Source organism: Lithobates pipiens, unplaced genomic scaffold (genome assembly GCF_037356315.1).
Source record: "Lithobates pipiens isolate NorthernLeopardFrog02 unplaced genomic scaffold, aLitPip1_a1.2 Scaffold_35, whole genome shotgun sequence".
In the NCBI taxonomy this organism is placed as follows: domain Eukaryota; kingdom Metazoa; phylum Chordata; class Amphibia; order Anura; family Ranidae; genus Lithobates; species Lithobates pipiens.
Window position 1 is genome coordinate 1,042,595 of NW_027507811.1, and position 23,962 is coordinate 1,066,556.

The 23,962-nt window shown below is 49.0% G+C and overlaps 1 protein-coding gene across 1 annotated transcript in view; it reads right to left on the minus strand.

The window, feature by feature from the left end:
* The window catches only part of LOC143955428 (uncharacterized), a 231,063-nt gene extending 208,085 nt beyond the window's left edge, over positions 1-22,978 (minus strand). Inside the window, 1 exon segment of the mRNA XM_077465476.1 lies at positions 18,478-22,978. Within this exon segment, the coding sequence (XP_077321602.1) occupies positions 18,478-21,360 (2,883 nt within the window). The 5' untranslated portion in view covers positions 21,361-22,978.
* Between the last annotated feature and the right edge of the window lie 984 nt (positions 22,979-23,962).

A 23,962-nucleotide genomic window follows, 5' to 3' on the forward strand; every position in this document is an offset into this window, starting at 1 on the left:
GAAATCCTAACCACTTGTGATTGTTCCTCACCTACCTGATGATGGTGGGGGATGGTGTGACCTTCCTGTGTGGAATCCCGGGAATACAGAGGACGGGGACATCTCTCTGGTGGGTTCCTGGTATTTGGTGGCCCCATCATGAAATCTTTATACAGATCCGCGTTTCCTTCAAAAAACTCCTTCATCGCCCTATACTGCTCATCCGCCATTTTAAACTCTTCTTGAGCATCAACTTTAGGATCTCTCAGGTTTCCACTCTGAATATATAATAAAAATGACATCAATGGTAACAATGCAGATAATGTACAGATAATAATGATTCAGTGATTGTTCCTCATCTACCTGATGATGGTGGGGGATGGTGTGACCTTCCTGTGTGGAATCCCGGGAATACAGAGGCCGGGGACATCTCTCTGGTGGGTTCCCATTACTGGATCCATCTGTAGGAAACACACACACTGACTGAATACATTGTTTCTATGTGTTTATCAGATGATGGGGGATCTAGGTGGAGCCTCCATACTGCTCTCTCCTTTACAATAAAGTCTCCTCTTACCCGGTGATGTGAGGGGCGGCTGATTGTCCATCATGACGTCCTTGTAGAGATCCTTGTGTCCTTCTAAATACTCCCACTCCTCCATGGAGAAATAGACAGTGACATCCTGACACCTTATAGGAACCTGACACACACAATGATACAGTCACCATCCAGACACATCCCTTGTGTGGGACCTTCACAGACATCGGGAATAATTATTTCCTCCTCCATAAAGATTATAAAATCAAACACATGTATCATAAGCCCCTCTAGATAAAACCCCCAACCTGTATTATAGTATAATCCCTTAGTATAGACTGAAAAAGTGAAATCGATGGAAGAAAAACACATTTCCGAGATGAAGAGAATGAGGGACACCTGAGGAGGAAAGAGGGGCTTTTTTTGTGACTGAGGGACAGTCCCTCCAAACCAGGGACAGTTGGAAGCTATATGTGTGTATCATCATCTGCTGGATAAATAGAAGATACGATCTTATTACCTCCTCTACTGCCGATTCCAGCGATGTCTGCTGTCTACTTCCTCCCGCCTTACCTCTCACCCGGAACTTCCTGTCTGTAACTGACATCACTTCCTGTCTTCCATAGAGACTTCCTGTCTCTATGGTAGAAGTGAGAAGCTCACCACCTTGTGGAGCTCTGAGGAACTGCAGCCCCCAAGAAACGTCTCGTAGTGTGAACGCGGCCTTGTGCTGTGTGTGTATGTACTGTATATCCTTATAGATGGGGTCATCTCCACTCCCACCAAGGGGGAGAGAAATATATTACTGCCTAGTCCAGCCTTTCTCAGCCAGGGTTCCTCCAAAGGTTTCTAGGGGTTCCTTGAGCAATGAACCATTTCTGTCTTTCAGTAACAACTGACTTCCATGATCTGCAAGTGGGGGGGGGGGGGAGCAGTCTTCTCACTGATGACAATATAAGGGGGTCCTTCTCCCATTGGTCATCAATGTAAGGGACCACTACACTGACCACTGATATAAGTAGACATGTGCATGAAGAAAATATTTGTTTAGTTTTAAAGATTTTTTTTTTTCGATTTGAAACATTTGAATCAATACATTTTGAATCGGCCAATTTGAAAACTTTAGATAGGACAAAGGAGAAATGGAAAAAAAAGGGCGCCCCGACCTCGTGCATTATCCTTTAATGTATTTTATTAAAAAAGTAAAATTAAAAACTACTCAAACATGTGGAAGAAAACCGCAGTATAAAAACCCTTCAGATGATGGCCGTCGGTCTCACGACAAAAGACTCCAGATGGTAACGGAGAAGATTATAATGGCCACTGCCAACTGACGCGTTTCGAAGGAATACCTTCTTCCTCAGAGCGCAGCAGTGATAGCTCCTTCAGTTTCTTATATACACACACATACGAGAGAGTGTGCACCAATGAGGCACCTCCCACAGGGGCTCAGGGATCACACCCACAAACTGTGGGCAGTACTCAACAAGAGGGTGACTCCCAAATAACTGAATGGACAACCACATCTCCATCCATTTAGTCGGGTACCCATCGGATAGATGTAAGTAGTATTATATACATCTGTATTCAAAGAGAGTCACCAAAAAAATCTCTCTCTGCCAGTACATAGACCGGACATGTACAATAAGAGGGCCAAACACAATTCAACCCAACTGAAAGACCACAAACAATCCAAACCAGTAAAAAGGAGGACACACATAGTTAGCAAACATGGCAATCTGGGATTTCCATCCCACAGCAACATATTGGATACTGGTAATGACAGCAAGAGTACAATGCAGGAAAATCACGGGCTTTCAGCACATGCAGATGTGTATATGTATTGGTTTACATGTGCCCCCCCCCCCTTTAGAATTGAATTCAATTTAACATAATATAGTAAGGGGTGCCCCGTACACACGATCGCACATTCAGACAACAAAATCCATGTTTTTCTTTCCCCGACGGATGTTGGCTCAAACTTGTCTTGCATGCACACGGTCACACAAGGGGTATCGGAAATTCCGAACGGCAAGAACGTGGTGACGTACAACACGCGCGCGACGAGCCGAGAAAAATGAAGTTCAGTAGCCAGTGCGGCTCTTCTGCTTGATTCCGAGCATGCGTGGAATTTTGTGCGTCGGAATTGCGTACACACGATCGGAATTTCCGACAACGGATTTTGTTGTCGGAAAATTTGAGATCCAGATCTCGTTTTTTTTGTCGGAAATTCCAACGGAAAATGGAGCCTACACACGGTTGGAAATTCCGAAACATTTGTTGTCGGAATATTCCGACCGTGTGTTTGCAGCATTAGTGTGCATTTTGATGGGGGCATTTATGGAGATGGTTGATTCAGGGGCGATCTATTTCTGGAGGGGCCCGGGGGATCTTTAAATCAAGGAATATTTTGAATGCTCTGTGTTTTCCTTCAGGCGTCTATTTTCCATCAACGGGTTTGTATTGGCCCACAGAAATGTCTGGTCTGCTCTCTATGAGGCAGTCTACGGTAAAATGGCGGTGGCTGACCATCATGGTTGACGTCATCCCTGCACGACGGCGGACGAACAGGGAAGTGACACCTGGTCGGTACTTCCGTTCCCGTGGAGCACAAACAACATGGCGGGCGTTCCAGGTGACGGAACCGGCCGTGAGGGGAAGCCATTAATGCCACTGTTGTGGCAGCTATTATTATTATATTCACTGGCGGCACATCGAGCTGTTAAGAAGCGCGTCGAGGGGACAAGCTCCGGATCTCTCTGGATGATGGTGCATAGCGCTGTGAAGTGATGGTCTAAATGGGTGAGCTTTGTACTCTTGCCGTCAATAACCGGTGTCCAATATGTTGCTATGGGATGGAAATCCCAGATTGCCATGTTTTCTAATTGTGTCCTCCTTTTTATTGGTTTGGATTGTTTGTGGTCTTTCAGTTGGGTTTAATTGTGTTTGGCCCTCTGACTGTATATGCCCGGTCTATGTACTGGTAGAGAGAGAGTGACTCTCTCATACAGCTGTATGTAATACTACTTGCATCTGTCCGATGGGTACCCGATTAATGGATGAAGGTGTGGCTGAAGGAGATATCACTGCTGGGTAGGGATGAGCCGAACACCCCCCGGTTCGGTTCGCACCAGAACTTTCGAACGGACCGCAAATTCGAACGAACTTTAGAACCCCATTGAAGTCTATGGGACTCAAACGTTCGAAATGAAAAGTGCTAATTTTAACGGCTAATATGCAAGATGCTGTCCTAAAAAGGGTTTGGGGACCTGGCTCCTGCCCCAGGGGACATGGGTCAATGCCTAAAATGTTTTTAAAAATGGCCGTTTTGGCGGGAGCACTGATTTAAATGATGATTAAAGTGAAATCTTCCTTTAAATATGGTGCCTGGGGGGTGTCTGTAGTATGCCTGTGAAGTGCCACGTGTTTCCCGTGTTTAGAACAGTCCCTGCACAAAATGACATTTAAAGAAAATAACGTCATTTAAAACTGCTTGCGGTTTTAATGTTATATCTGGTTCCTGCAATATGGATGAAAATCATTGAGAAAAATGGCATGGGTAGCCCTCCCTGCCCATTACCAGCCCCTTTAGGTCTTGTACGCATATTAAGGGGAACCCCGTACCCATATTAAAAAAAGGAAATGCGTGTGGCCCCCAGGCCCTATATACTCAGAACAGCAGTATACAGGCGGTGCAAACAAGACAGGGACTGTGTAGGTTTGTTGTGTTAAGTTGAATCTGTTTGTAATTTTCAACTGGTACATTTTTAAAGTGTAGCTCCAGCCAAAAAATCTATTTTTAAGCTTTTTGGAAAACATGGGGAAGGGTTATCACCCCTGTATAATTTGTTTTGTCGTCCATCTTTTTTCATCTCACTTCCTGTTGTCTCCTTCCGTTTGCAAGTAGGAGATGTTTGTAAGTTGGATGTTTGAAAGTAGGGGCCTGCCCTATATGCTCTGCAGAAATGGCGGAACAAGGTGTTGGTTTTGCCACAACATTGTAAGCCCTGAAAGTGACTCTTGGTGGGCGCTGGAGAGCCCTGCTGTGAACGATTATATCAAGAATTGTAATTACATGCCATTGTTGAACAGTGATAGAAAAATTGACCTTTGGTGGTTGTGGTGCTGGTGCCACAACACTATAAGTCCTCACAGTTACTCTGGGTGGGCACAGGAAGGGGCCCTCTGAAATATTATATCAAGAATTGTAATTACATGTCCCTGTTAAACAGGGGCATAAAAATTGGGCCTTAGGCACTGGTGCTGGTGCCACCACACTGCAACCTCTCCCATATACTCTAGTTTTAGTGCAGGAATTAGCCCTGCTGCAAAGCATTGCATCAAAAATTGTACTTAAACGCCCCTGTTAAACAGGGGCAGAAAAATTGGGCCTTAGGCACTGGTGCTGGTGCCACGACACTGCAACCTCTCCCATATACTCTAGTTTTAGTGCAGGAATTAGCCCTGCTGCAAATCATTGCATCAAAAATTGTAATTAAACGCCCCTGTTAAACAGGGGCAGAAAAATTGGGCTGGTGGCATCACCCAGAACCAAAAATGTTCTTCCAACATATCAGCGGAGGAGGAAGAGGATAGACAATCAACATAACAGGACAGTCACTCAGCATCAGCATAGGCAGTCTTGAAGGGATGTGATATTTCAAAAACTATTATTCGGTTACATCAGCTTCAGGTGCTTGGTAGCTGTGGGTGATCCAAGACTGATTCATCTTGATGAAGGTCAGTCGATCAACTGATTCGGTGGACAGGCGCACCCTGTGATCGGTAACAAAGCCACCAGCAGCACTGAAGGTGTGTTCCGAAAGAACGCTGGATGCAGGACAGGCCAGTAGCTCAATTGCATACTGTGCAAGCTCTGGCCAGTGATCCATCCTCAAGACCCAGTAAGCCAGAGGATTTTCGGTGGGAAAGGTGTCCAAGTCTGACCTTGCCCCTAGGTATTCCTGCACCATGTAAATCAGACGCTGGCGATGGTTGCTGGAACCGATCATACCTTGGGGCTGCGGACTAAAAAATTGCCTGAAAGCATCGGTCAGACGGCCACCTTCTCCACCGCTCCTTCTGACCGATGCCTCAGCAACACGTTGTCCAGGACCAGGAGTTTGTGACCTCCCAGTCTCTGGGAACGCGTTGCACAGACCTTTCTGCAAGGCCTCCCGGAGATGTCTCATCCTCTGCTCCCTCTGCAATGGCAAGATAAGGTCGGCAACCTTACCCTTGTACCGTGGATCAAGGAGAGTGGCCAGACAGTAATGGTCCCTCTCCTTGATCCGAAGAATACGAGGATCCTTCCGCAGGCTTTGCAGGATCAGGGAGGCCATGCAGCGTAGGTTAGCTGAGGCATTCGGTCCGGAGTCCTCTGGGTCACTAAGGACAACATGATCCGCAGCTACCTCCTCCCAGCCACGTACAAGTCCACGTGTTTCTTGGGACTGTAAATCATCCCTACAAGACTGCTGCTGCTGCTGAGTGCCAGCCTCCACCTCCATGCTGACACAATCATCCTCCTCCTCTTCCTGTGTGATGGGTGGGACAGCAGGAACACTGTCTGGATAAAGGGGGCCTTGAGAGGCAAGGAAGTCCTCCTCTTCCTGCCTCTGTTCTGCCTCAAGTGCCCTGTCCATTATTCCACGCAGCGTATGCTCCAAGAGGTGGATAAGAGGTACACTGTCACTGCTCACCATCCTTGTGGCCTCCTCAAACGGTGACAGGACAGTGCATGCATCCCTGATCATGCCCCACTGGCGTGGTGAGAAAAAAACAAGCTCCCCTGACCCTGTCCTGGTGCCGTAGTCGCACAGGTACTCATTGATGGCCCTCTGCTGCATGTGCAGCCGCTGCAGCATGGCCAACGTTGAGTTCCACCTGGTGGGCATATCACATATAAGGCGGTTCTTGGGCAGGTTCAACTCCTTTTGGAGCTCAGCCAGCCGAGCACAGGCATTAAATGATCGGTGGAAATGCACACAGACTTTCCTGGCCTGCTTCAGGACATCCTGTAAGCCCGGGTACCTGCCCAAGAACCGCTGCACCACCAGGTTAAGGACATGAGCTACACAGGGCACATGGGTCAGTTGTCCCTGTCGGAGGGCGGAGAGGAGGTTGGTGCCATTGTCGCAAACCACCATTCCTGGCTTAAGCTGGCGTGGCGTCAACCACCTCTCGGCCTGCCCCTGCAGAGCTGACAAAACATCCGCCCCAGTGTGGCTCCTGTCCTCCAAACAAACCAGCGCAAGCATGGCATGGCATCGTTTTGCCTGCGTATTTGCGTAGCCCCTTGAACGCCTACGGAGCACCGCTGGTTCTGAGGACAGAGCACTGGAAGAGGCCATGGAGGAAGAAGAGGAGGGGGTGGAGGAGAGAGGTGTGTCACAACCAATAGTAGCATTTTGGAGGCGTGGTGGCGGAACAACCTCCAACACTACTGCACCTTGTCCTGCATCCTTCCCAGCTGCCAGAAGAGTGACCCAATGGGCCGTGAAAGACAGGTAACGTCCCTGTCCATGCCTGCTGGACCATAAGTCAGCGGTAATATGCACCTTACCGCTGACCGCCCTGTCCAGCGAGGCATGGACATTGCCTTCCACATGCCAGTAGAGAGCCTTCCGTGAGAAAAAGTGGCGTTTGGGGACCTGCCACTGAGGAACCGCACATTGTACAAACTCACGGAAAGGGGCCGAGTCTACCAAAAAGGCAGCAGTTGAAGTGCTAGCAATTTAGCCAAGCTAGCATTCAACCGCTGGGCATGTGGATGGCTGGGAGTGAACTTCTTTCGCTGGTCCAGCAGCTGGGGCAGGGACATTTGCCTGCTATAATCGGACGTGGGTGTACTGCTAGCAGAGTGCCTGGAAGCACTTGGCTGTGACAAACCTAATTCTACACCTTCATTCCTCTCAGAGCAGGTTTCAGAGAGGACTGAAGGTCTAGTGGGGTTGGAGATCCCAGCTGATGAGGAGCAAGGAGAGGTCAGCTTTGTTCTTTGGTGTGGGTCTTTGAGGTACGTTTGCCAACGAGCTGCATGGCAGGTCAACATATGTCTGGTCAAGCATGTGGTGCCCAAGCGGCTGATGTTTTGGCCACACGAGATACGCTTGAGACATATGTTGCAAATAGCAGCGGTGCGATCTGATGCACTCATCTCAAAAAAGGCCCACACCAAAGAACTTTTAGAATAACGCGCAGAGGCAGCGCCCTGCACAGGCGTAGCTCTGCGGTGTGATTCAGTCGGTGTGTTGCCCCTAAGCTGGCCCCCGGAGGGCATCCTGCCTCGTTGGAAATGTGCCTCCTCCTCCTCTCTCCTACCAGGCACCCACGTGGAGTCAGTGCCCTCATCATCCCCTCCCTCTTCATCGCTGGAGCAAACCTGGCAGTATGCTGCAGCTTGTGGGACATGACTGCCAGATTGCTGTCCTTCTTGAGCATCCCCTCTCTCTGCATTCACGCTACTGCCTTCCTCTAGCTGAGTATCATCATCAGAGCCTACAAAACACTGGGCATCCTCCTGGAGCATGTACCCAACACTGTGCTCAAAGAGTTCAGGAGACTCCTCAGGAGGACGTGGTGGGTCTAGGGAAGGAGTCACTGATGATGACATTGAGAGGAGGGAAGACGATGCGCTGGCAGCTGCTTTGCTAGTACCCTGAGCCTGGGTGAGAGACGATGAGGAGGATGAAGAGGGCTTGGTCATCCACTCTACCAAGTCGTTGGCATGTTGCGGCTCAACATGTCCAGCTGCCGAAAAGAAGGACAAGCTTGTCCCATGGCCACATGCTGATGATGACGATGCACCGCATCCACGACCAGCACTGTTGTCTCTAGACACAGAGCCTGCTTGCCCTCTTTTATCGGCTCGCGCCTGTCTGCCTTTCCTTGCTGGCCTTCCAGACATGGTAATGGCCTGAAGGGAGTTGGGTAAAAAAGCAGTTGGGTAGTGTATATTGTGCTGGAGGCACACACCACCCACTAACTCCTGCAGATGGCTCAAATAGAGAAGAGCTATGTAGGTGGATATAGCGGTGTATACTGGGTTCAGAGCACGCAGACAGCACGCACAATCTCCTAACACTGACTGCAAGCTCTATTTAAAATGAGCAAGATAGTTAGCTATATAGGTGGTGTACAGGACGCCAAGGTTGGGTCCTGGACGGGTACTATGTGGCGCCTATATTCGGGATGTGGTCCCTTTAAGGGAATCATGGTAGGCCTCAGGGGGTCACCCAAAAATAGGTGACAGATTCCGGGTGTAGTCTGCAGGAGTTGACTGATTCGCGGTCCTCTTTGTATTTTAAGAGAAGTAGTTGGGACCCGGAATTTGGGAGGCTCTAAAGTGACATTTGGGTGGGAAAGAGCCTCCCTCCCTGACCACAGGGGGTTAACAGCCTCCAGGAAAACACACAGCCTATAAAGACAGGAAGTAGTCAGAGAGGTGTGGTGAGGAGGAGAAGGAGATGAACACCTGTCTGAGGAGCTGTCTGGCTGTGTGGTTATATTTGCTATTTGCTGTTTTGGAGGCTGCATAAAGGTCTCTACAAGGACTCTTTTTGGTGAAGACCTTTCTACAGAACTGTAGGTGCTTTTCTTTTTTGTATTATTTTGTGCTGAAGACAAGCGGACTTTAATTTATGGTTTACATGCTGGAGAAAAGCTTTATTTTTGATTTATTGATAAATAAATATATTTTGGTTTCACCTGACAACGGTTTATGCACTTAATCCCGCGGAGCTAGTATCCCCAAACTTCACAACTGGTGTTTTGGATGCTGGCAAAAGTGCATTTGCAGCCGCAAAAACCGTTTAAAAACTGACATTTAAAAGAGACTGTGTACAAATTGCATGTCTTGGGTGAAGCCAGCCCAGACGCTGCAAGCAGCAGGCAAAGACATGGAGGAGGTCATCAGGGCTTTGGCACAAGCAACCGTGACACAGCAGCAAGCTTTAGCAGACGTAAACCGTCGCCATGAGGAAGCGATGGCTCAGCAGCAGGAAAGCACACGGCTGCTAGCCGCCCAGTTTACTGCTCAGCAGGAGTCCACTCAAGCACAGGTGGCTGCCTTGCAGGAGGCAGTACAGCGGCTGGCTCAGGGACGTGAACAAGTGGCTGCTACCGCTGGCAACCAGGTGTCTGTGAAGGCCAGCCATTTTTTACAAAAATTAACGCCCAGCGATGCTGTGGAGGCCTTTCTCACCACCTTTGAGAGGATAGCGGAGAGAGAGGGATGGCCCCGTGACCAATGGGCCGGTATTATCTCTCCTTTCCTCACCGGTGACCCGCAAAAGGCCTATTTTGACCTCCCAGCAGAACATATCAGCGACTATGAACGTCTGAAGGCAGAGATCCTGGCCCGCCTAGGAGTGACCACAGCTGTCCGGGCTCAGAGGGTGCATCGCTGGCGGTACAAGTCTGACCGACCACACAGGTCCCAAATGCATGAACTGGTTCAGCTGGTTAAAAAATGGCTGCAGCCAGAAAAACTGTCAGGCCCACAGATGGTGGAACGAATAGTAATGGACTGGTACCTGCGGTCCCTGCCAGATGACCTACAGCGCTGGGTAAGCCATGGAGACCCCGCAACCGCTGACCAGCTGGTGGAAAGGTACACCGTGGTGGAGGACCTGCTTGGGCCTGCCAGGCGTAGGGAACCCACACCAAGGGCAACCAGACCAGCCATAGCGCCTAGGAAAGAAGCCCTGCCAGACGCTGGGATCAGCAGAACCGCATCATCTGCTACAGAACCTCGAAGGGTGGTTCCTGTCCCAAGAACAGGAGACCTACAGTGTTGGCGATGTCGGTCCTGGGGACATACCCGGTCGCAATGCCCACTTCAGGAGGAGCCTATGGACGGCGGAATTGGTCGGAGAAGCTCCTTCTACGTGCAAAGAGTCTACACCACTCACCTGGATCCAATCGCAGGACAGTTCGAGTGTGAAGTGTGGGTGAACCACCTTCCTGCCAGGGCGCTACTGGACTCGGGTAGCATGGTAACATTGGTACATGCCAGGGTGATTGGGAGACTTGGCCCTGTAAGGAAAACCCTACGGGTAGTGTGCATCCATGGGGACACCAAGGAATACCCCATGGTTTCAGTGACTGTGTCATATGGCCATATCTCAGTGACCCAAGAGGTCGGGGTAGTGAGAAGTCTAATACATGACATTATAGTGGGGCGGGACTGTCCACTATTTTGCGAACTGTGGAGCCAGGTACAGATGGGGCTGCCAGGACAGCCAGGAGAGTCTGAGGAACATGGGCCTGAAACCCCCACAACCCACCCCACTGATACAGAGATACCCATTGTTGATAAAGATACTGTAGAGAATATTAAGTTAAAGGATGTGTCTGTTTCAGGTTGCAAAACCGAGTTAAACTCTGAGGGGGGGAAGTCTTCCCGTTACAGGTTATGCTGGGGGAGGATGACGAGGACCTCTCCCCATTGCAGTCCCCGGTTGGGGAAAGTGAAGGGGAAACATCCTCAAGGCCCGTACACCCAGATCTAGATGTACCCAGGGGTGCGTTTGGCACCGCCCAGTTGCGGGATCCTACTTTGGTCAATGCCCGAGAGCAGGTTTCTTTTGTGGATGGGGTCTCACAAATGCCAGGAGCAGACCAGAGGTTTCCTCATTTTGCCTTAAAGGGGGACTTGCTTTATCGAGTGGCTGAAAGCCGTGGGGAAACTATAGAGCAGTTGCTGGTTCCCCAACCGTATAGGTGGATGCTACTTGATCTAGCCCACAACGACGCACTGGGGGGACACTTGGGGGCAGAGAAAACAGAGGCCAGGATAACTGACCGGTTTTACTGGCCAGGGGTGAAAGTTGAGGTTAAAAGATATTGTGCATCTTGTCCCGTTTGCCAGTTAACTGCCCCAGTGCCCCACTATAGAAGCCCTCTGGTACCCTTGCCAATTATTGAGGTTCCATTCGAGCGGATCGTTATGGATCTCGTGGGACCCCTGGTAAAATCGGCAAGAGGGCACCAGTATATATTAGTCATCCTAGACTATGCAACCAGGTACCCAGAAGCAGTTCCTTTCAGGAAAACTTCCTCTAAAGCCATTGCCCGAGAACTATTTCAGATGTTTTCGCGAACTGGTTTTCCTAAAGAGATATTAACGGACCAGGGCACCCCTTTTATGTCAAAGGTGATGGCGGACCTGTGCAAACTGTTCCAAATTAAGCAGTTACGGACGTCCGTCTATCACCCGCAGACTGATGGCCACTTGGCATCCCGGAGTGAGTCGGTCCTTCCGCTGGTGAAATAAAAGGTTTGTTTGTGTACGAGGAACACCTTAATCATCACCACCATTTTATTCTCCAGGGCCTCGGCTTTCAGATAATATATGTTTGGGGGGGTTTTACTAATCTTCAGGCCCAAAATGTGCAAAAATATCTCTGACAGTGAAAGGGTTAATGTGAGCTGGATGGGATCACACATTAGAGCTCCCCCTAGCTGCAGCCTGGTAATAACATTGCTGGGAGGTCTATTCATTTATCTGCTACATACTTCCCATCTTTATATAAACGTCTCCTGACATTTAGGGGTCTATTCATAGTTACATAGGAGGTGAGGTTGAAAAAAGGCACAAGTCCAACCCATGTGTGATTATATGTCAGTATTACATTGTATATCATGTATGTTGTGTGATTATATGTCAGTATTACATTGTATATCATGTATGTTGTGTGATTATATGTCAGTATTACATTGTATATCATGTATGTTGTGTGATTATATGTCAGTATTACATTGTATATCATGTATGTTGTGTGATTATATGTCAGTATTACATTGTATATCATGTATGTTGTGTGATTATATGTCAGTATTACATTGTATATTATGTATGTTGTGTGATTATATGTCAGTGTTACATTGTATATCATGTATGTTGTGTGATTATATGTCAGTATTACATTGTATATCATGTATGTTGTGTGATTATATGTCAGTATTACATTGTATATCATGTATGTTGTGGTCGTTCAGGTGATTCTTGCCACTCTTAGGCCGCGTACACACGGGCGGACTGTTCGCCCAACCTTGTCCGCTGAACAGTGTTTGGGCGGACAGTCCGCTCGTGTGTGGGCTTTCAGCGGACAGTTTCAGCGGACAGTTGGACGGACAAAGTCTTTCGGAAATTCCGAAAAACTGTCCGCTGAAACTGTGTTTGAGCGAACAGTCCGCCCGTGTGTGGGCTTGTCCGCTGTACTTTCGAAATGAGCGGACTGTTCCCGCTCGGAAAGTCCGCCCATTTCGAGCGCGTGTACAGGTAGGCGGGGCCCGCGAAGGAGACGTCGCGGGCTCCGCCGCCTGGAATGGGCTTAAAGGGGAACCCCAACGCCGAAAAAAATCGGCGTGGGGGTTCCCCCAAAGCCCACACCAGACCCTTGTCCGAGCACGCTACCCGGCCGGCCAGGAAAGGGGGGCGAGCGAGCGCGCCCCCCCTCCTGAGCCGTACCAGGCCGCGTGCCCTCAACATGGGGGGGTGCCTTGGGGAAGGGGGGGCCGCGCGGCCCCCCCACCCCAAAGCACCTTGTCCCCATGTTGATGAGGACAAGGGCCTCTTCCCGACAACCCTGGCCGTTGGTTGTCGGGGTCTGCGGGCGGGGGGCTTATCGGAATCCGGGAGCCCCCTTTAAGAAGGGGGCCCCCGGATACCGGCCCCCCACCCTATGTGAATGAGTATGGGGTACAATGTACCCCTACCCATTCACCTGTGAAATAAAGTACAAAAAAAACACAACACAGGGGAAAAAATATTTTATTGCACAGCTCCGGGGGTCTTCCGTCTTCGGGGGTCTTCTCGCCGGACTCCTCCGCTATGTGTGTGTAGCTCTTTTACTAGCGGAGGAGTCCGGCTTTCTTCCTCCCCGCCGCCGGCCTCTTCTCCCGACTTCGGGGGTCTTGTCCCCCTCTTCGGTTCTTCTGCCGGGCCACCGCGCCTTCTTGTAGCTCTTTTGCAGGCGGTGGCCCGGTCTTCTGTCGCCGCTGCCTTCCGTTCTTCTGTCGCCGCCTTCGGTTCTTCTGCCGGGCCACCGCGCCTTCTTGTAGCTCTTTTACAGGCGGTGGCCCGGTCTTCTGTCGTCGCCGCCGCCGCCGCCTTCCGTTCTTGTTCTTCTTCTTGTTCTTCTTCTTCTTCCCCAGGAGATGTTGACACGTCGCTCCCTCCGGCCGGAATGCCAGAGCCGCGCTGTGCGGTCACTTATATAGTGACAATGGGGCGGGGTCACATGGTATATGTCACATGGGTTGGTCACATGGGTTGATGTCACATGGGGACTATGACATCGTAAGGGGGCGGGGTCACCATGTGACCAACCCATGTGACATATACCATGTGACCCCGCCCCATTGTCACTATATAAGTGCCTGCAAAAGAGCTACAAGAAGGCGCGGTGGCCCGGCAGAAGAACCGAAGAGGGGGACAAGACCCCCGAAGTCGGGAGAAGAGGCCGGCGGCGGGGAGGAAGAAAGCCGGACTCCTCCGCTAGTAAAAGAGCTACACACACATAGCGGCGAGAAGACCCCCGAAGACGGAAGACCCCCGGAGCTGTGCAATAAAATATTTTTTCCCCTGTGTTGTGTTTTGTACTTTATTTCACAGGTGAATGGGTAGGGGTACATTGTACCCCATACTCATTCACATAGGGTGGGGGGCCGGTATCCGGGGGCCCCCTTCTTAAAGGGGGCTCCCGGATTCCGATAAGCCCCCCGCCCGCAGACCCCGACAACCAACGGCCAGGGTTGTCGGGAAGAGGCCCTTGTCCTCATCAACATGGGGACAAGGTGCTTTGGGGTGGGGGGGCCGCGCGGCCCCCCTTCCCCAAGGCACCCCCCCATGTTGAGGGCACGCGGCCTGGTACGGCTCAGGAGGGGGGGCGCGCTCGCTCGCCCCCCTTTCCTGGCCGGCCGGGTAGCGTGCTCGGACAAGGGTCTGGTGTGGACTTTGGGGGAACCCCCACGCCGATTTTTTTCGGCGTTGGGGTTCCCCTTTAAGCCCATTCCAGGCGGCGGAGCCCGCGACGTCTCCTTCGCGGGCCCCGCCTACCTGTACACGCGCTCGAAATGGGCGGATTTGCCTCCTCCTTACGTGGGCGAGTCCGTTCATTTCAAAAGTTGAGCGAACTGTTTGCCCAACCTTGTTCGTCAAACAGTCCGCTCGTGTGTGGGCAAGTCCGCTCATGCAAATTTTGAGCGGACTGTTTGCCGAAACTGTTTGACGAACAAGGTTGGGCAAACAGTCCGCGCGTGTGTACGCGGCCTCACAGTAAAAAACCCTCTACATAGTTTAAGATTAAACCTCTTTTCTTCTAATTCTCTTTTGTGAAAAAGTTTTCTCCCTATTGTGGGGTCACCAGTCCGGTATTTATATATTGTGGGGTCACCAGTCCGGTATTTATATATTGTGGGGTCACCAGTCCTGTATTTCTATATTGTGGGGTCACCAGTCCTGTATTTCTATATTGTGGGGTCACCAGTCCTGTATTTCTATATTGTGGGGTCACCAGTCCGGTATTTATATAATGAAATCATATCCCCTCTCAGGCGTCTCTTCTCCAGAGAGAATAAGTTCAGAGCTCACAACCTTTCCTCATAACTAATATCCTCCAGACCCTTTATTAGCTTTGTTGCCCTTCTTTGTAGTCGCTCCATTTCCAGTACATCCTTCCTGAGGACTGGTGCCCAGAACTGGACAGTATACTCCAGGTGCGGCCGGACCAGAGTCTTGTAGAGGGGAGAATTATCCTTTTATCTCTGGAGTTGATCCCTTTTTAATGCCAATATTCTGTTTCCTTTGTTAGCAGCAGCTTGGCATTGCTGAGCCCATCATCTACTAGGACCCCCAGGTCCTTCTCCATCCTAGATCCCCCCAGAGGTTCCCCTCCCCCCAGGTCCTTCTCCATCCTACATCCCCCCAGAGGTTCCCCTCCCCCCAGGTCCTTCTCCATCCTAGATCCCCCCAGAGGTTCTCCCCCCAGTCTATAGATTGCATTCAGATTTTTGCCACCCAAATCCATTATTTTACATTTTTCTACATTGAACCTCATTTGCCATGTAGTTGCTCCTCCCCCCATTCATTTGTTCAGATCTTCTTACAAGGTTTCCACATCCTGTGGAGAAGTTATTGCCCTACTTAGCTTAGTATCACCTACAAATACAGAGATTGAGCTGTTTCCCCCATCCCCATCCTCCAGGTCATCTATGTACAAATTAAATAGGATTGGTCCCAGCACAGAACCCTGGGGGACCCCACTACCCTCCCCCGACCATTCCGAGTACTCCCCATTTATCACCACCCTCTGAACTCGCCCTTGTAGCCAGTTTTCAATCCATGTACTCACCCTATGGTCCATGCCAACGCACCTTATTTTGTACAGTAAATGTTTATGGGGAACTGTGTCAAATGTTTTTGCAAAATCCAAATACACCACGTCTACGGGCCTTCCTTTATCTAGATACACCACGTCTACGGGCCTTCCCTTTATCTAGATACACCACGTCTACGGGCCTTCCTTTATCTAGATACACCACATCTTTTTGTACAGTAAATGTTTATGGGGAACTGTGTCAAATGTTTTTGCAAAATCCAAATACACCACGTCTACGGGCCTTCCTTTATCTAGATACACCACGTCTACGGGCCTTCCCTTTATCTAGATACACCACGTCTACGGGCCTTCCTTTATCTAGATACACCACATCTACGGACCTTCCTTTATCTAGATACACCACGTTTACGGGCCTTCCTTTATCTAGATACACCACGTCTACGGGCCTTCCTTTATCCACATACACCACGTCTACAGACCTTCCTTTATCAAGATACACCACGTCTACAGACCTTCCTTTATCAAGATACACCACGTCTACGGGCCTTCCTTTATCCAGATACACCACATCTACGGGCCTTCCTTTATCCACATACACCACGTCTACAGACCTTCCTTTATCTAGATACACCACGTCTACGGGCCTTCCTTTATCCAGATACACCACGTCTACGGGCCTTCCTTTATCCAGATACACCACGTCTACGGGCCTTCCTTTATCCAGATACACCACGTCTACGGGCCTTCCTTTATCCAGATACACCACGTCTACGGGCCTTCCTTTATCTAGATACACCACATCTACAGGCCTTCCTTTATCCAGATACACCACGTCTACAGACCTTCCTTTATCCAGATACACCACGTCTACAGGCCTTCCTTTATCTAGATACACCACGTCTACGGGCCTTCCTTTATCCAGATACACCACATCTACGGGCATTCCTTTATCCAGATACACCACGTCTACGAGCCTTCCTTTATCTAGATACACCACGTCTACGGGCCTTCCTTTATCCAGATACACCACATCTACGGGCATTCCTTTATCCAGATACACCACGTCTACGAGCCTTCCTTTATCTAGATACACCACGCCTAACGGGCTTCCTTTATCTAGGTACACCCCGCCTAAGGGGCTTCCTTTATCTAGGTACACCACGTTACGAGCCTTCCTTTATCTAGATACACCACGCCTAAGGGGCTTCCTTTATCTAGATACACCACGTCTACGGGCCTTCCTTTATCCAGATACACCACGCCTAAGGTGCTTCCTTTAGATACACCACGTCTACGGGCCTTCCTTTATCCAGATACACCACGCCTAAGGTGCTTCCTTTAGATACACCACATCTACGGGTCTTCCTTTATCCAGATACACCACATCTACAGGCCTTCCTTTATCCAGATACACCATGTCTACGGACCTTCCTTTATCTAGATACACCACGTCTACGTGCCTTCCTTTATATAGATACACCACGTCTACGGGCCTTCCTTTATCTAGATGGTAACTCACCTTCTCATAGAAGGTTAGTAGATTGGTTTGGGAAGAACGATTCTTCATGAATCCAGGCTGATTACTGCTAATGATACCGTTCTCATTACTGAAATCTTGTATATAGTCCCTTATCATCCCCTCCAAGAGTTTACATACTTTTGATGTTAGGCTGACTGGTCTGTAATTCCCAGGGATGTATTTTGGGCCCTTTTTAAATATAGGAGCTACATTGGCTTTTCTCCAATCAGCTGGTACCATTCCAGTCAGTAGACTGTCAGTAAAAATTAGGAACAATGGTCTGGCAATTACTTGACTGAGTTCCCTAAGTACCCTCGGGTGCAAGACATCTGGTCCCCATGATTTATTAATGTTAAGTTTCCCAAGTCTAGTTTTAATTCTGTCCTCTAATAACCATGGAGGGGCTTCCTGTGATGTGTCTTGAAACATAAAACATTTGCATAGAAATTCACCTGGGGAAAGTACATTCCTTCTGTGTGAATGGGGGAAAGATGAACGTTATTAGGATATTTAATGTGCTGGTTGAATGGTTTCCATTCATTTAAATAGAAATGATTGCATTTGGCCACTAGATGGAGATAATTTCTATGGTACTTAGCGCCATCTAATGGCCAAATGTGGTATTTTCTGTTTTACATCAATGGCCGGTATTAAAATCACAGGGCCAGATTTTTGCCACTAGATGGCGCCGATGATCCAATATTTGTCATGACTGGATGAATGCGTGTCACAATCGTTCTACAATTTGTTTTAAAATAGATCCCTAAATGTCTGTGAAATCTTCCACCACAAAATGTACTCAGCCAATGAGAGGTAATGACTCCATTTTTATTTTAAAAGACCGCCATTTAAGTGGTGGGGTTAACGTGTTTCGTCCTGGAAGACGACTAGAAAAAAAAACAGACCTCTTGCAAGAGAATAATAGACCTCTAAGTCTCCATACCACAAAATGTACTCAGCAAATGAGAGGTAAGGACTCCATTTTTATATTTCTCTTGCTATCAATGGCCGACACGGTACAACACTTCATCCATGTCTTTGGTGATCACCGATCTCCTTATCAACTGTTTCTTCCATGATGAAGATCAGCCATGGAGTATATCTGAGGTGTATATCAGGGTGTGCTTCTTCCCCACATGTCCAGCAACATTCATATACAAGACATTTCCCGCACTCACTAATACACCTCCAGGGTTGTGTGGGACCCCCTGATGTACAGGAAGACAGGACTTCTGTGAGGAACAGTTCCCTCACTTAGGACAGGAGTATGGCTTCTCCCCCGTGTGAGATCTCTGATGCTTGTAAAAACTGGACTTATCTGAAAAACATTTCCCGCATTCAGGACAGGAATACGGTTTCTCCCCCGTGTGAGATCTCTGGTGTGCGTTAAGAGTGGACTTCTTTGAAAAACATTTCCCACACTCAGAACAGGAATATGGCTTCTCCCCAGTGTGAGATCTCTGGTGTGTGGAAAGCTTGGACTTCTTTGAAAAACATTTTGCGCACTCAGGACAGGAATACGGCTTCTCTCCCGTGTGAGATCTCTGATGTATGTAAAGAGTGGACTTATCTGAAAAACATTTCCCACACTCAGGGCAGGAATACGGCTTTTCCCCTGTGTGAGATCTCTGATGTATGGAAAGACTGGACTTCTCTGAAAAACATTTCTCACACTCAGAACAGGAATACGGCTTCTCCCTCGTGTGAGACCTCAGATGTCTGGAAAGATGGGACTTCTGTGAAAAACATTTCCCACAGTCAGGACAGGAATACGGCTTTTCCCCCGTGTGCAATCTCTGATGTTTGTAAAAACTGGACTTTTCTGAAAAAAATTTCCCACACTCAGGACAGGAATACGGCTTCTCACCCGTGTGAGATCTCTGATGTATAAAAAGACTGTCCTTCACTGAAAAACATTTCCCGCACTCAGAACAGGAATAAGGCTTCTCCCCCGTGTGAGATCTGCAATGTTTGTAAAGATGGGACTTCTGTGAAAAACATTTCCCGCACTCAGGACAGGAATACGGCTTCTCCCCTGTGTGAGATCTCCGATGTTTGTTAAGATTGGACTTCTCTGAAAAAGATTTCCCGCACTCAGAACAGGAAAAAGGCTTCTCCCCCGTGTGAGATCTCTGATGTGTGGAAAGACTGGACTTCTCTGAAAAAGATTTCCCGCACTCAGAACAGGAATACGGCTTCTCACCCGTGTGTAATCTCTGATGTGTGGAAAGACTGAACTTACTTGAAAACCTTTTTCCACACTGAGGACAGAAAATTGGCTTCTCCCCCATGTGAGATTTCTGGTGTGTGGAAAGATTGGACTTCTGTGAAAAACATTTCCCACAATCAGAACAGGAATAGGGCTTCACTCCCGTGTGAGATCTCTGATGTATGTAAAGAGTGGACTTCTCTGAAAAACATTTCCCACACTCAGAACAGGAATACGGCTTCTCCCCCGTGTGAGATCTCTGATGTGTGGCAAGCCTGGCCTTGCGCGCAAAACATTTCCCACACTCAGGACAGGAAAAAGGCTTCTCCCCTGTGTGTGATCTCTGATGTGTGGAAAGCCTGGACTTATGTGCAAAACATTTCCCGCACTCAGAACAGGAATACGGCTTCTCCCCTGTGTGAGATCGTTTATGCTCATTAAGATGGCATTTTAAACTAAAACACTTCCCGCACTCAGTACAGGGAAACTTCTTATCTGTTGGAAAAACTGCACCGTCCCTCACAGTCCGAGGTTCCTCAGGATAAGAGGAATGTGATGGTCCGGCACCGTCCCGCACAGTCTGAGGTTCCTCGGGATAAGAGGAATACGATGGTCCGGCACCGTCCCGCACAGTCTGAGGTTCCTCAGGATAAGAGGAATGTGATGGTCCGGCACCGTCCCGCACAGTCTGAGGTTCCTCAGGATAAGAGGAATACGATGGTCCGGCACCGTCCCGCACAGTCTGAGGTTCCTCAGGATAAGAGGAATACGATGGTCTGGCACCGTCCCGCACAGTCTGAGGTTCCTCGGGATAAGAGGAATACGATGGTCCGGCACCGTCCCGCACAGTCTGAGGTTCCTCGGGATAAGAGGAATACGATGGTCCGGCACCGTCCCGCACAGTCTGAGGTTCCTCAGGATAAGAGGAATGTGATGGTCCGGCACCGTCCCGCACAGTCTGAGGTTCCTCAGGATAAGAGGAATACGATGGTCCGGCACCGTCCCGCACAGTCTGAGGTTCCTCAGGATAAGAGGAATACGATGGTCTGGCACCGTCCCGCACAGTCTGAGGTTCCTCGGGATAAGAGGAATACGATGGTCCGGCACCGTCCCGCACAGTCTGAGGTTCCTCGGGATAAGAGGAATACGATGGTCCGGCACCGTCCCGCACAGTCTGAGGTTCCTCGGGATAAGAGGAATACGATGGTCCGGCACCGTCCCGCACAGTCTGAGGTTCCTCAGGATAAGAGGAATACGATGGTCCGGCACCGTCCCGCACAGTCTGAGGTTCCTCAGGATAAGAGGAATACGATGGTCCGGCACCGTCCCGCACAGTCTGAGGTTCCTCGGGATAAGAGGAATACGATGATCCGACACCGTCCCGCACAGTCTGAGGTTCCTCGGGATAAGAGGAATACGATGGTCCGGCACCGTCCCGCACAGTCTGAGGTTCCTCAGGATAAGAGGAATACGATGGTCCGGCACCGTCCCGCACAGTCTGAGGTTTCTCAGGATAAGAGGAATACGATGGTCCGGCACCGTCCCGCACAGTCTGAGGTTCCTCGGGATAAGAGGAATACGATGGTCCATCTACACTGTGTGGTGCCGGATGGACATTTGAGGTAGTCGGGTTTTCTCCTGGACTATACTGTGTGATGTCCTCATCTTCTACTTTACAGTCTGGAGACAAAGTGAGACAATCCTCTGAGGTTTTCCTCATCTCCCGTCCATCTACTAAAATAGAAATACAAAGATTATTACTAGACATCAGCTGAGGAAATGTACAACATGGGGTATATAGTGCAGGGGTCAGGAGTATGTAACATACAACATGGGGTATATAGTGCAGGGGTCAGGAGTATGTAATGTACATGAAGCACCCCGGTGTTTAGGAAGGGTGGCTAATAAATGTAGTTTGCGAGGTGGTAGTTATCCTTCCTGATTGTTAGGAAATCTACTGATTCCTCTTTAATGTTGGATTGCTGCACATTTTCTCTCCTGTCACTGGGTGGCACTAGATTGACAAGGGTATATCAAGGTCAAATTATGAACGGATGGGGTGTCTCAGACAAGTGTCAGGGGTTTCTTTGGTCCCTTGGCCTGCTGGGAGAGCCTATGTATTTGGGTGGAGTCATGTGATCTGGGTTCTGTGCCACCTGGACGGCTGTCTGGGTGGACGTGTGTTATGTCCCCGGGTTGCTAGGCTGGAAGCTGCCTATCCCGGGGTAACACCTGGCTACTAGGCTGCCTGAGGCCTATTTAGGAGCAAGAGAAGCAGCGCAGAGTTGGGACAGCAGGATTGGAATCCAACCGAGTTGAGAAGGTTCAGCCGGACGGGGAACCAGTTGTGGTCGGAGGTAGAGGGGAAGCTGTCACCACTAAGGGACCATCCACCTTGTTACCAGAGACTACAGTTAGTAAGCTGGAGCCGGTACCAGAGCAATCTTCTCACCAGCCGGGGACGGGGAAGAAGTGGGAAAGCTTCAGCAGGTGTCAAGCCAGGGAGCCAGCAGGATAGCGGGGGTGACACTTGAGGAGTGTGACAGACCTAGCCAGGACAGAGGGTTTTGGAGGGGACTGATTGCTACCGATTATGGGCCCTGCCATTTGGGGGAACGGTGCTCTTCGTGAGCTGTATGCCTCGGGACCCCTGAGGTGGTGTTACTTTAGATTCAGGTCCATGTCCTCCAAGACACACAAACTCCGGGAACCCTGTATATGCCATATTAGAAATAGTGACCGATTCATACTGTTGGGACACATACTGTTAGATGCTAATATCATCAACTCCAGCCACCTGTCTGTTGTCTTCCATAATGTAAATGAGTCTAGTCTGGCTTGCCACAGCTTCTAAGAGTATTTCACCCATTGTTGTTTGTGATAATTAACCTTGCTATTATATGAAGGAGTTCGATGTTGAAATTTAATAATAATAATGTTGATTCTGAGCTAAAAAATGACTAGTCTGTCCTAAAGGTCATGTCTCTGAGTCACCTAGGCTGTCTAAAAGATTAGATAATTAGCTCATGTTAATTAGGTTTCTGGTTACAGTTTGCATTGTCACCTTGCTGTAAAAATTTGCGTGAGATCTCAAATAAAAAGCTATTCCTGATGTACTCCAAGACTGGTGAGGACTAATGTTTTACCCTACACTGAGCTACGACTAGTGAATAGGAAAGCTAAGGGGTCTTGGATTGTGTGGTACCGGACTGAAGAAAGCATTTACGGCGGACATCCTGAGTACAGGGTCCCTCGCAAGGAGCATCATTTAGTGCCAAGCCAGGGGCCCAGCAGGATAGCGGGGGTGACGCTCGAGGAATATACAGTGGGTTAGCTGCAGAAGAGCTCAGGAGATTCAGTGGCCACTGAGTCTGGAAGTCTAGTGAGAGACCAGGAGCTCAGTGAGTGAAGATTAGGGATGAGCCGAACACCCCCCCCCGTTCGGTTTGCACCAGAACTTTCGAATGGACCGAAAATTCGTACGAACTTTAGAACCCCATTGAAGTCTCGAAGACTCAAACGGTCGAAATCAAAAGTGCTAATTTTAATGGCTAATATGCAAGATACTGTCCTAAAAAGGGTTTGGGGACCTGGCTCCTGCCCCAGGGGACATGGGTCAATGCCTAAAATGTTTTTAGAAATGGCCGTTTTGGCGGGAGCACTGATTTTAATGATGATTAAAGGGAAACAAAAGGGAAATATTCCTTTAAATATCATGCCTGGGGGGTGTCTGTAGTATGCCTGTGAAGTGCCACGTGTTTCCCGTGTTTAGAACAGTCCCTGCACAAAATGACATTTAACGGAAAAAAAGTCATTTCAAACTGCTTGCGGTTTTAATGTTATATCTGGTTCCTGCAATATGGATGAAAATCATTGAGAAAAATGGCAGGGGTAGCCCCCCTGCCATTTACCAGCCCCTTTGGGTCTTGTACGGATATTAAGGGGAACCCCGTACCCATATTAAAAAAAGGAAATACGTGTGGCCCCCAGGCCCTATATACTCAGAACAGCAGTATACAGGCGGTGCAAACAAGACAGGGACTGTGTAGGTTTGTTGTGTTAAGTTGAATCTGTTAATTTTCAACTGGTACATTTTTAAAGTGTAGCTCCAGTCAAAAAAAATATTTTTAAGCTTTTTGGAAAACATAGGGAAGGGTTATCACCCCTGTATAATTTTGTTTTGCTGTTCGTCTTTTTTATCTCACTTCCTGTTGTCTCCTTCCGTTTGCAAGTAGGAGATGTTTGTAAGTTGGATGTTTGAAAGTAGGGGCCTGCCCTATATGCTCTGCAGAAATGGCGGAACAAGGTGTTGGTTTTGCCACAACATTGTAAGCCCTGAAAGTGACTCTTGGTGGGCGCTGGAGCGCCCT